Source organism: Paramisgurnus dabryanus, chromosome 1 (genome assembly GCF_030506205.2).
Source record: "Paramisgurnus dabryanus chromosome 1, PD_genome_1.1, whole genome shotgun sequence".
Classification (NCBI taxonomy): Eukaryota; Metazoa; Chordata; class Actinopteri; order Cypriniformes; family Cobitidae; genus Paramisgurnus; species Paramisgurnus dabryanus.
The window spans coordinates 63,311,849-63,326,372 of record NC_133337.1 but is presented as its reverse complement, the minus strand read 5'-3'; the positions used below and the strand labels follow the sequence as shown (position 1 = coordinate 63,326,372).

Below are 14,524 nucleotides of genomic sequence, written 5' to 3'. Positions count from 1 at the left end.
ATACAGGTTTATAACAACATGAGAGGGAGAAAATGATGACAAAATGTGTGAACTATGCTTTTAAGCAGTTTTTAGTTGGATAAGATTGAGTAGATTTGTTTTGTTCTTATGTTTTTGTTTATTTATGTATTTATATATGTATGTATGTGTGTATGTATTTATGCTTCTATACATGTCTGTATTTATACATTTAAATGCAGGTGCAAATGACTAAATGAAATTAAAGCATTATAAATGTATTTGTAAGTTTTGAATTATTTATTTATAAAGCAAATAATAGTAATAAATAATAATAATAATAATAATAATGGGGTTAAAACAGCATTGCAAAAATAACCCAACAAATTGGTTATTTCATAACCCAACTAATTGGGTAAAACTTTCTACCCAATGCATTGGGTTAAAATAACCCAACAATGGGTCGGTGCTATAGTAACCCACCATTGGGTTATTTATTGGGTTATTTTTAACCCAACTGTTTTTAGTGAGTATCAATAGCACCTTCAGAAATATGTGAACTGAGAAGAATGGTGAGAAGAAAGTTTACCCGCTGTTTGTACAATTTTGGTACAGATGTGTACCTTTGAGGTATACCGATATCCATGTTTTTTAATAAAGCATATAAAAGAACATAATTATATATAGATATAATTTATATGCTAACAAAATTTATTTTGTAATCTGACATATAGTTATTGAAAAAGTTCAAATGTAAATAATGTTATTTGGTGCAGTCATTTATAAATGTAAATGTATTTAAAGAAAATCTTTTCCCCTTAATTAATCTTTAATGTTGCTGTGGCTGCTGACATCAGGGTTAGAGTTGTGTTTTATACTTAAACTAATACTAAATATTGTTAATATCACAATGGTCCGACTACAATCAGACTACAATTCCCAAACATTGAAGAATCACTGACTCATGTCATGTACAGTAAACCTTGATGACTCCTTCTGATTCATGCTTTATTAAACCTGTGGGTGAAGAAGAGAAAAAATCTGGATTCCTGTGGGAGGATAAGCTGATAAAATGAGTGTCCATGCTTGTCTTGATTTTGTGATTCAATACCTGGCAGCTGAGTAATAGACAGGTGACATACTCAATAATACTGACACAGTGGCATAATTGTATTTTAAACAAAGCCATATGTCTGTGCCAATGGGAACAATGGGCTACCATTTCTATCTCTACAAATTCAAAACCCATAATGGCATTTTTAGATCCTATGTTTGCAAAAAATGAGTCGAATCAATGTATTTGGTTGCAAACATACAGTAAGACATAAAAACAGGAGTCACTTTTCTCTTTTTATAAGCCTGATTTTACAAAGACAAGCAAGTGTGAACATGTTACAGAGCATTTATCTCTCAGTTACAAGTTTTTTTTCTTGCAAGTCATGTCACAACCTTATCCTGTTTGTGTTATGTGAGGAAATGATGTTAGTTTACACAGAACAGTCAGTGTGATATTATGTGTGAAGTCAATTTCAAAATGATTCTTATGTAATCGAGTCATCTGTTAAACAAACACAACATTAAATTATCTGATCAAGGTTTGTGCAATACTCTTAACAACCGAAAAAAGCAAAGGCTGACTTATTTTTAAGCAGAATTAAAGAAGCAAGAGGTGGAATCAGTTCAACTAAAAGGAGACAAAATGAAAGATAGGTGATGGTAAATGGGAAGCTGACTAACAATCGAGCTAAAGGAATTAAATATCACTTTGTTGACGCGGTATTGCGCAATGTTTCCCAAGTATAGAGAAGTTTATCCAGGTAATATAATGGAACAAGTCCTTATTTTAAGGGCAGTCTCTGAATCAGACGTTAGAAGAACAATTGAATCTCTTAAACAATCTAAAGCAAAGGACAGGTTTGGTATGGATGTGGGAATGCTTAAAACGAGTCCTATCGCAAAAATTATCAATCTTTCAGTTTCCCAGGGGATGTTCCCTGGTGCTTGGAAGTAATTCGTATCGTACCTATGCAGTTTGGTTTTAGAGCAAACTTTTCAACTGAGATGGCAAACTGCTACTTAACTGAAAAAGTCAAGTCTCTATTAGATTCAGGAGGGGTTGTCGGGGCTGTGTTTCTTGACCTCAGGAAGGCCTTTGACATGGGAAATCATATCATTCTTATATCTAAATGATTAGGTTTTAACTTTTCTCCACAAAATTGAATCTTATTTGTCATCGTATGTTAGTATACAGAATTATAAGTAAGCCCCTCTAAGTATATTTACTGGTGTTCCATAAGGATCTATTTTGGGTCCGTTACTTTTTACGCTGTACATTAAAGGAATAGTCTACCCTTTTGCCATATTAAACTATGTTATTACCTTAACCTAGACAAATTAATACATACCTATCTTTTTTTCAATGCGTGCACTATAGAGCGGGTGAAAGTGTTAGCATTTAGCCTAGCCCCATTCATTCCTATGGTACCAAAAAAAGTTTTATTTTGTGGCACCATACTTACTGGTATAACTCCTCATGTAACAGTCTTTAAATAGGGAAAACACGGAAGTGTTTGGTGGCTTCCCTGTTTGGTACCATAGGAATAAATGGGGCTATGCTAAATGCTAACACATTCACAATGTGCTGTACAGTGCACACATTGAAAAACGATAGATATGTATTAATTCGTCTAAGTTAAGGTAATAACATAGTTTAATATGGCAAAAGGGTAGACTATTCCTGTAATCATAAGTTGTTTGGCTTTATCTCTCTCTTTTCTTTCCTTTATTTTACTTTGAATTCAGTTGGTCACAAAAAAATCTCACAAAATAATTAAACAGATTTTGCAATGCATCACCAAATGTCCATATGTCCAACTTCTGCTCACTTCAATATTCAGATCAGCACTGTAAATTCGCAGCATTTTTGTCAAATCAACACAAATTTTTATGTTACATTAACTTAAAAAATTAAGTTAAACTATTTTAACTTAACAAATGTATAAGTTATGTCAACTTTTTTAAGCCAAAACTTAAAATAGTAGGTTGAATTGACTTGAAAAAACAGTGTGGTTATAAAATACAGATGCTGCTGGAAAATGTTTAACAGGACAGCACTTTCACCTGTTTTGTTGGATTCAAAGTACTGGAGATCACAAGGTTTTTCATTTCCTTTGCCTGCAGTTTTCTGCTGAGCCCAATGTTTGTGTATGTCCTGTATTAACAAACTTCACAGAGATTAACAGAGAAAGATGTCTATCTACAGCGGCAGAACTATGAGGACTCCCAAATCTCAAGATGAAGACAACAGAGAAGATAAGGTCTATGGCAATGTTTTTGCAGAACTGGAATCTGTAGACCTGCCCCTAGAAACGTCTTTAAGGTAGAGGGATTATTATTTGTAAAGGTTATTTTATTAGTATGTGCTTGTTTCACACTAAATAATATTATTTTTTTTTGCTATATAATACTTTATCATATTATAAAATACCTTTACCATATAGGCTTAACACTTGAAACATTTATGTACAAATGCATTGATTCTTTTATTATATGAAGAGTTTTGTTGCAAAACGAAATTAATTTTTCAGAAATCTCGTTTTTGGGCTGTGCATTCCAATTAATATCAATTCAACTGCAGTTGGTTTGTTTTGATTTAAACCTTCATAACTTAAAAAAATTTAACTTAAAAAATAAGCTAAGTACCATAAAACAAAATAATAACATAATAACATAATAATAAACATGTTTTGACAAAAATGTTAAAAACCGAGTTTTCTAGTTTTGCAACGTTATAATGCAATATAATGTTTTAACTTAAGTTAAAACAATGTGCAGTCACAATTTAAAGATTAAAAATATATTTGGTAGCACTTTATTTTACAGTCCTGTTCTTCATGTACTTACTGTTTGAAGGATAGTTCACCAAAAAATGCAAATTGTGTCATTATTTATTCACTCTCATGTTGTCACAAAAACCTGTATGAATTTCTTTGTTTTGATGAACCCTGAGGAAGATATTTTGAGGAATGTTTGTAACCAAACCGTTCACGAGCCCCATTCACTTCCATAGTTTTCTTTTTCCTGAATAGAGCGCATGATTGGTTTGGTTACAAATTAAACTAAAAATACATTTATATAGGTTTGTAACAACATGAGAGTCAGAAAATGGCACAATTGTCATTTTGGGGGTAACTATCACTTTAACTGCACTTACAGAAATTACCAAAGTTTAATACAAATAAATCCAAATTATAGTTAATACAGTTACCACAAATTAACCATGGTGTTGTTGTTACATGAACCATAATCCCTTATGAAAATTAACCATGGTTTTACTACAGGTAAAACAAAAAAAATATGGTAACCACAAAATAACTATGGATTTGACAACCCACATGGTTAGTGTAGTAAAACCATGGCTTTAAATAATAATCAATACACACATAAAATAATTTTTTGGCCACTTATTGTATATTTTAATATATATTTCAAAAGTAAATACATTTTGACACATTAAAAAATATACTTAGCCCTCCATGTATTTGAATCCAAGGAAATATATTCACGTCACATAGGAAGAAAAACTTTTTTATGTTACGAACCTGTAAACATAACAGATTTAAGAAGGTTCAAATTAAATATATTTTCAACTTTAAAAATATACTTTATAAAATTAACTTGTATGTAGCATATATTTAAAATATATTTGGGCAAAAAATACATTTTTGCCATATGGGATGTAAAATGAGAAATGTATTTGCTTGTTCTTGAAATACATTTTGAAATAAATGTTGATATATTAAGGTTAAAACTAAATATATTTCTAAATTCAAAAATATATTTAATTGAGCATAATATATTTAAAAATATTTTTATAGAAGAGTTTTTTTTTTTTTGCTGTATGGGCTACACCGTATTTAAGGGATTTAACCATGATGTAAAACATTTTATCAATATGCAACAAAAAAAAGGACCAGAGTGCTACATTTTGTATCCAAAACTAAAATGTATTTGGTGAATTCATGGTATTACTTAAGAATATGTAATGCTTTTAAAAGAATACAGGCTTAATGTAGAGAGCATCTATCAAGTGCTGATATCTGGGGTTTCAATAGGCTGATATGCAGCGCCCTCTGTCGACGAGTCGGGTTACTGAGCCGCACGATAGTGCCCTCTATCGGCGGAGTCGCGTTACTGCATCTCTATCGGCATTGTCACAGATGAACAGTGTGACGATAGCGCAAACATGGCGGAGGGTGAGAGCCTAGAGACCGTCACTGAACATGAGCGAATATTGCAGGAGATCGAGAGCACGGACACGGCCTGCGTGGGCCCGACGTTACGGTGAGAGATGTGCATGAGCTCCTTCTGTTAAACGTTTTGTCGGTGACATGACGTTTTCTCAGGTTTGATGGATGTGAAACGGGCCTTTGTTTGCTAAAGATGCAGTTCATAGGACTGCTTGTCATTACTGACACCTTTATAAAATCATCTGCTGATCGGTTCGTCTCCGGTCTAACGTGTATTGTTTTGTGATTTTTTTTAAATATACATTATTTACGCGAGCCGTTTATCTTCTGTCATGAATTAACATGGGCAGTGAATGACAAGCTAATAAGTTATCTGCTTGATCTGTTTTCATGTCATTCATTACCAGAGATATCACGTGATCTGCATATTACATTTACATTTTTGTCAATAATTCACCCTTCATTTGTTTGACTAGAGTTTGAGATTTAGTAGTTTAATATGTAAACATCTAAGTTAAAGCGTCAGAGGCCGCTTGATGTTTCAGTTTTGTGTTACTGTGATGCTGCAGGTGGAAAGATGGACAAAACAGCGTCTGCTTGTCTGACAGAAAACCCTTTAAATAGTCCTGTGTTCAGTCTATTTCCTTGTGCAAATACATTTCAGGTGTGGGAAGATGAACGCTGACGAAAAACATGTGGGTGTGGCGTTAGCAAATGAGCTAGTTTGGGTTGAGTTGCTAGTTAATGTTCTGCTGAGATTGATGAGTTCACTAGATGAAAGCATCACGCTCTCTGTTATTGTCATCATGAGATCATTGGCTTTATATTTCATAAAATCCTTATCTAAACCATAGTTTCTGTAAAGCTGCATTTTACTTCCTATTTTTTGTTTGTAAAAATTGATCAAATACAATTATAAACAATGAGTTCAGCACGTCATAATGCTTTAAAAATGTCATGTGTCATTTAGAACCTAGATGTAGTTCAAAAGATTATAAAGATAAGACAGATAAGAAAATAAGGAAATGTTTAAATTTCATTTAAAGGATTACTCCACTTTCATAAAAGATAAAAATCCTGATAATTCACATCCAAAATGTTTATGTCTTTCTTTGTTCAGTCAAGAAGAAATTAAGTTTTTAAATTCCAGGATTTTTTCCATATAGTGGACTTCAGTGGACCTCAACAGTTTACAGTTTGAATGATCTAAATTATCCCAAAGAAGGCATAAGGGTCTAGCGAATCTAGAAAAAGCATCATCATTTTCAGCAAGAAAAAAAATGCACTTTTAAACCACAACTTGTGATGGGCCAGCGTGACCTTATGTATAACATAATCAAATGGAAAGGTCATGCGTTACATATCGTCGCTGTCCGATGAAAACCACGTATGTCCATTTTGCCGATTTTGAGATTTTTCTACGGATTGAATGTCCAGGTTCATTTCCGTATACAGTATACTTCACATATCTAAAATGGCCAATGAAAAGTTGTGAAATCATGTCATCTGATTTTCACGTATATCCATTTGGTGTCAAAGCTGTCAATCACGCCGCGTATCTCCTGCCCTGTGGAAGCATTTCGCCGTTCTCGTGAAGTTTCATCGAAGCTCAGCACTTGATAGCCGAATAAACATAGCCTGGTGAGACACTGACTTTCCTTCATCGAGGTAAACGTTTCCCCCCTGACGCCAGACGTACTTCTAGGAGTGACAAAATTACAGTAGGACTGTGCAAACAAAGTATCTGTCTAGCATTACCATGTCAGTGTATTGATTCATTGTCCCTTCATAGTTTGCAAGAGACATTTAATAAATTTATAATTAATATTAAATAAACTAAGCGTATTTAATCAACTAAGACGTAGGCTATTTAATAAACTGAGCGTATTCATCTGTCAATATGAAACCCGACTTGGCCATTCTAATAAATAATCGGAAGAATGCGTATCGACCACCGTTACTGTAAAATATGCACGTATGTCCATTTAAACTCAATTTTGGTCAAGTTTCATCGGGCAGCGACGATGACAACGTCTGAACGGTCCTCTTTTTCCACACTTGTAAACACTGGAGCAGTAGTTTTGCATAAGTTATGTGCGACCTTTCAATGTGATTATGTAATACGTAAGATCGCACAGACGTATCACACGGCTAATGCAAGATGAGAAGTTGTGGTTTAACTCTTTCACCGCCAGCGTTTTAAAAAAAGTTGCCAGCCAGCGCCAGCGTTTTTTCACCAAAGTTTAATGCCTTCCAGAAAATGTTCTTCTTTAAATATATAAACATACAATATACCAAATGAAAGAACCGGCCCCTTTGCTTTCAAAAAAAAAAAAACGTTTCATCCTACCTTTAGTGGTTCTTTTGTAATCAACTTTTGAATATGGGTAGGTTTCTGCAAAAACACCACATTTTGAGCAAAAAGCAGAGATAATTCCATTTTTGTGACGGAGTTTTCATAGAGATCCCATTCAGAGCGATCTTTAAAACAGACACAGACATGCAGCCGCTTGCCATAGGGCAATACTTCCGGGTTTAAAAAGTTGCGGAAGGGCGCCACCTGGTGGATAATAGTGGTATTGCGGAAAGACGGAAAATCATGTCATTGGCGGGGAAGCATTTTCTCTTAATTGACGAGATATCTCGTCAATGGCGGTGAAAGAGTTAAAAGTAAATTTTTTCTTGGCGGTTGGGATCGTTTAGAGCCCTTTGAAGCTGTATTGAAACCATCCAATAAAGTCCAATGAAGTCTATTAAACTGAGAAAAATCCTTAAAAATAATTTTTCTCAAAAAACTTAATTTATTCTCGACTAAACAAGAAAAGACATAAAAATCTTGGATGACATGGGGGTGAGTAAATTATCATGTTTTTTTATGAAAGTGGAGTAATCCTTTAAGGTGTAACCAACAGCTAATAAGCATGAGTAAATAAACCTTTGTGAATGTGTTTGTAAGTGATATGTTTATATGATACGAGTCTCGTGTTGCTGCATTTCTAGTTATTCAAATAATTCTTCTGGCCTGGTTAGCGCTGTTATCATGCTTTCATTGCATTTAAACCATGTAACCTAACCTTAATATTAAAAGATTCATTGAAGATATACAAACCCAGCTGGGTGTATATAAATCCCTGTGGAGAGCTCTCTTCAAAGTCCCCAAAACATGCAAACCTCTCCTCATACATCATGACCTGAGGCTACAAATACTGTTTTGGCACATATCACTGCTTTGTTTCTCATTCCAAACATATCAGTCTTGTTATCAAGCATGTTCACTGTGTAGTTTACTTTGTGGTAATAATTGCAGGTCTCAGCAAAATGAGCTTTATCTACTTGCGCAGTCCCTTTGTAAGGTGAAAGCAGATTTTCCAGCTGAATCACAATTTAAATTAGATTTAAATGTAAACTTCATCTGACCACAGTTGTGACACATATTGATGTCTAAGAAAAATGTTAAAAAATTATGAAGAGCTCAGATGTAAAACCATCCAAAGCTAGAAGTATCGTTTGATTTTTATGCCGTTTACAGTGCACGTGACGCAAATTTTGTCATCAGAATAGTGCACACACTAGGGTTGGGCTGGTATAGACGGTTTCATCGGACGCACGTGATACACGTCTGGATCCGAACCTTACTTCCGGTTTCGTTTTTTTAATGGTCTGACTAGTTACTAAACTGATCTCTTGAATGAATGCCTCGTCGAAAATAACAAATGTTTTGGTTTCCTAGGTAATCTATGTGTTGTTTTTTTGCTTGTTATATAAATAAACTATGTTTAAAGAACTTTGTTGTTATTTATTCTTAGCGGAGTTTACCGGAAGTTACGTGCGGACCGCGACAGCCGCTTGTTTATGTTGTTACTGCTGAAACGGTCTATAGACAATATTATTGATACGTAGTACAGGGTTCCCCAAATCTTACCTTGGAGGGCCGGAGCACTACAGAGTTTAGGTCCAACCCTAATCAAACTTACCCACCTGTGATTTTCCAGTGATCATGAAGACCTTGATTAGCTTGCTCAGGTGTGTTTGATCAGACCTAATTTGCATTTGTTTGTTCTTCTTTTGCTGTAAATAAAAAAGTGCTTTATGTTTCGATGGAAACCCATGTTGTTATATGGCCGATAGGCTAGCCTTCATGATGATAGTTGGGATGTTTGCCAATAGGGCTGGGTGGTATGACCATATATTCCGTTACCGTGAAATAAAATGTCAGACGTAGCAGATTTTTTTATTCGCAGCAATCTTCTCCTAGACCCCGCTCACCAGCATACCATATGACCAGAAGTTAAGAGAGATCTTTTGCGGAGGGGAGGAGATTTGTGTTTTTGATTAAAGAATATGAGGGCTGCAGGGCACATGAATTGTTTAAAAATAATGAAGTTCACAGATATGTAATTTGTAAAAAAAATAGCACAATATTTCAAAACAAATTAGAGTTTTTCATTTTATTTTCATGGCACCTTTAATAATATGTGCCGGTTATTATCATTACCTTATTTTTGACTGAGGTGATGTTTTGTTGCATCTGAGCCTATCATTAGGGATGCTCCGATCGATTGGCTGTTAATGCTTGCCATGCTTCTCTATGAAATGGGGTAGCGGTGAAATGCCGCTACATCCAAAAGCCAGGGGGCGCTGTTGTGCAGGAACTCAATGTGCACTGCAGATGAGTAACTATACACACGCAGCTATGACACGGAGCTCCAGGAAATTGCTTAGGGATATATTTATATTGCTGTTCTTCAAACCTTTTCAGTTATTTTCATGATAATAAAGAATATATATAATGATTATGGACTTAACGTCTTGGACTTTTATTCGTACCTGAATGCGTGCGGCATGAACTCCTTCTAGCACCTGAACTTGTAGTACGCGTGGCTCTGACATTTTAGAGTGCCTGGACTTAATGATGCGCATAGATAAATGGCATCAGTTTTAAGAAGGTTGCGGTCATGACAGTGTTGCCCTTGCTTGTTTTTTTGTCCACCAATCAAGTAACTTTTCATAAATATGTAAAAATGAACAAACAAAAACAAAAAATTGTAAAAAACGATTTTTTATTATGAGAGTTTTTAATCTTCATTACAATCCAAAGCAATTTTACGTCCCAATTGAATTGAATTGACTCACATTTGGCACCCACTTTATTATAACACTCTATTCAAGGTAAATGTTTTCAGTTTGTGTTTTCCTTGTCTCATAATGTCTTTGCTGCCAACACAATGCTCTACTAGTTGATACACAAATGAAGACAGAAATGCACCAGATTGTTCAGGCCACATACATGGAATCTAAACTGAACTACACTGCACTTCCCTTCCCTGTTTTAACATCATCATATATTTGCATATGGTGCGAAGAGTTGCCAATAGATTTTATTTTGTTTATACATATTTTGAATATTGCAAATCATAAAAAAATCTGTTCAATTAGGGTCCAGCAGGTAACCAAGACCTACATTTTTTTGGTGAATAGGTGTGGACACACACACAACATCATTCGAGCTCTTGTTAAAATAGGATGCAGTTTTGCTTTGGCAATCAACAAAAGATGTTTGTTTGTCAGATGTTAAATGATCTGTGTGTTTTGTGTCGTAAGATGAGATACTTGACTTTTTCTCGTGTGTGTTTCTGTTTCCTTCTGTATCTCCTGCCGTTTGGCCGGAACTCACAGCTCTTCAGTGGGTTGAATTGAATAACAGGAAAGAGGAAACCTGTCGTGAACATGCTCGTTCTTTGTGTGTGTGTGTGTGTGTGTGTGTGTGTGTGTGTGTGTTGCACAAAGGAGGATATCCCATTATGGGCTGTAATATGACCTTGTGAAAGGTAGAGGAAGTGGACACGCGGAAGTGTTGTGTGTTTTTAGTAAAAATTCGCCCTCAGCAGTTTCCATCAGGGTAGCAGGAAAGAGATGCCAGGGGTCTTATGAAAAACTAAAACAGTTTTAGTCAGTTTAAACCGAATCATTGAAACATTTTAACATCTGATTTTATCTGAGTTCAGAAGAAAATTATGATATCTTCCGGGATATTTTTATGTATCTTGATCCAGCAGAATATACTGCTGTGCTGTCCTTTAGTGATGGATTATAAATCTTATCTTCTATCTCACTGTTTGTTTCTAATGCCTGAGTGAAGCCTCCGATTGTGCTGTTTATTAAAAAGTGTGCTGTTATTTATGTACTGTATGTTATTGGCAGTACAATTTTATACACACTGAAGGGACACAGAAATGTGTAGAAACACTTGCAGACAGACCATTTATTAGTGACCATTTCTGAACTGCATACAACCCCTTAAAAATGAAGTGTGAGTTGTACGTCTGTGTCTGTCATTTTAAAAGTTGTCATTCACAGTCTAGACAGTCTAGAGGCGGTGTTGCTATTGGCGACCCGGATTTAATTTGAACCTTTTTTTGGCATGGGGAGAAAGAGCCTGTTTGCAGTTTACTAGCAGTATGCAGTTCAATAGCTTTGCTATTAGAATATATTGATTTAGTTTATACACATCAAATTAGACTTAAATGTCAATAAAAGGGTGAAGCTTTTGCAGATCATTTAATGTGAGAAAACACTGAGCAAAATTTGTGGGTCCTGGAGCAAAACCATTTAAAGGGATAGTTCACCCAAAAATGAAAATGATGTCATCATTTACTCACCCTCATGCTTTTACAAACCTTTATTAATTTATTTGTTCTGCTGAATGATATTTTGAGGAATGTACAGTGTTTCCCATAGATCTGAAATTTACTTGTGGTGGTAGCTGGTGAAAAGGGCAATCATTATCCACCGACAAAAAATGGTCTACTATACATGTGACAAAGAACTAATAATGTGTGACACAACACAATACTTTGATTTATTAAACATTTAATATTAATTTCACATTATATTTCATCAATCTAACCACCCCAAACTTTCTTTGCCATAAACAAAGCTGACACTGTTTGTCAAAGCACCACGAAAACACTTGATGTTTTTGCACTGATATATGAAGTAATTTGATAACCCCTTTTATCAAACTCAATTATATACAATACTATGTACAGTATATTAATAGACAGTGCAGGTCTATAGATTATAAATGTGACTGATGTTATAATGTTAATAACTTCTATATAGGCACTTTTACTGCTTCTGCTTTCTATTTCTCTTTTGCCAATTAAAAAAAGCTTAATCCACTAATTATTTCAGATTTAAAAGTCTACTTGCTGTCCCGATGACAGACTTTGCGTTTTTTATATCCTGAGTCAGCTTGAGCTTTGCTCGTTCAGAATTAGCACTGCTTTTTGCTACAATCTCTGTGCAAACTGTTTAGATTTTAGTAAAGATATTGTCTATTAATAGTAAGATTATAAAAAAATGGGATAAAGAAAATGAAGCGGCGCGTGGTCTGAAACACTCGAGCTTTAGCACGGTAGCGCTCGCGGCCGTTCTCCGATGGACTCGGGTTTTACACACAATATTAATCAGACTTGGGACCCGAAGTAATGAACTAGGACCGACCCGGACCCGACTGACCATTTAAAATATAAACCCGGAACCGTACGGGTCCCGCGTCCTCAGTGAAAAAAGACCTCTAATGGTAAAACTCTGCTCAAGTTCAGAAACATGAAAGGATACAATGTGACACTGAGGTTGCTTCGCGTCGCACCCAAATTCATTGAGAAACAGAGAGCACGTGAACGGACACTCAACGGGAGAGACACAACGTGCTTGCACGCAAAATGAAGCCAACTTGGATGCTATAAGCATATGCGACCATTTTGGTCGCAGTGTAGTTCCCTGGCTGCTCCGTATGTGCAGCAGTTGATCCAGTTTGCCGCAATGGATGATGAGTTTATGACGCGTACATCATCTTCACGGTCACCCGACCCCCAACTCTCTCTCTCTTGGCGCTTTTCCATTGCATAGTACCCCACGGTTTAGTTTAGTTTGGGTCGGGTCAGCTCACCTCACTTTGGTGTGGTTAGCTTTTCCATCGAGTTTAGTATCACTTCGGAGTGGGAGGGATTATAGGCGTGTCGTTATATTTACGCTGCCTACTGCTGTGACATCATACACGTGAGAGCGTTGTTGTACATTCCCATACATTCATTTATTTCTCAGTCTGCCACAAAATTAAAATTGGCCACCACATAGATGTTTGCACATCGCTTTTATAACTACCTCTGTCTCACATGACAGTTTCTGTTCAAACACCCGACCCGTGGCGTCAGTCGACGGCGCTCCGTTGAGCCTCATTCAAGTTGCATTTAAGCATAATAATGCGGACGTGCTCATCGCGAATGTGCCGCCACAAACTGCAAGTCTGGAAAAAACTGTTATGGTCTCCCGGATTCTCAACCTGTGGATGTTTATCATCGCTAAAAGGGTGTTTGGAAACTTATAGCAGAACACAGATAACAACATGTTTGCTTGACACAGCGCAAGCTAGCAGTAAGCTAAAGCTAATATTTACATTATAGCGATGACGCTTCTCTCAGACCAATCAGTGATCTACAGTGTTTTTGCGTCACGTTTGGTATCAGCTCGGGTCGCTTGGAACCCCAACCGAGGTGGTACGAAAAAAAGTATCGGGTACTACGTACTGCACCCAATGGAAAAGCTCCCAAAAGTAAGCTGACCCGACCCAAACTAAACTAAACCGTGGGGTACTATGCAATGGAAAAGCGCCATCTCTCTCTCTGTCTCTCTCTCTCTCTCTCTCTGTCTCTCTCTCTCTCTCTCTCTCTCTCTCTCTCTCTCTCTCTCTCTTTCTCTCACTATCAACAAAACACGGGTCATCCAGTCGAGTTCAGAAAATACGGAAATTCGTAAAGTGATTTTTTTTTCTGGGCGGGTCGCAATTTACCTGGGCGCAGCGCCCAAGTAGAGCCTATGTATGGGAAACACTGATGTATTAACCAAACCGTTTGTGAGCACAAATGGCATTTTTTTCTAATATGGGAAGTCAATGGTGCTTCTGTTTCTTGCTTGGTTACAAATATCTTCCTTTTGTGTTCAGCAAAACAAAGAAATTCAAGCCGGTTTGTAACAGCATGAGGGTGAGTAAATGATGACAACATTTTCATTTTTGGGTGAACTATCTCTTTAATGGGATTTTGTTGGTGTCTTATTCACTGTTGTCCACAAGAGGGCGTGCTTGTAGAACTAATGGTGCATCTATCATAACAGTGAAGTAATTTTAGCCTCATGTTTCTGGTTTAGAAACTTTTTAGACATAACTTGTTTATTGGACATGTGCACTCTAAAAATGCTGGGTCAAAAAGGGACAATCCCATCATTTGAGTTAAATTAACCCAGAAAATGTTTAT

At 36.0% G+C, this 14,524-nt stretch overlaps 1 protein-coding gene across 4 annotated transcripts in view; it reads left to right on the top strand.

The window, feature by feature from the left end:
* Positions 1-5,153: 5,153 nt before the first annotated feature.
* The window catches only part of exoc6 (exocyst complex component 6), a 60,085-nt gene continuing 50,714 nt past the window's right edge, over positions 5,154-14,524 (top strand). For all 4 annotated transcript variants that reach the window (XM_065253652.1, XM_065253651.1, XM_065253650.1 and 1 more), the window contains exon 1: positions 5,154-5,301. In XM_065253652.1, coding sequence (XP_065109724.1) covers positions 5,204-5,301 — 98 coding nt within the window. In that variant the 5' untranslated portion in view covers positions 5,154-5,203. The remainder of the gene's footprint in view (positions 5,302-14,524) is intronic.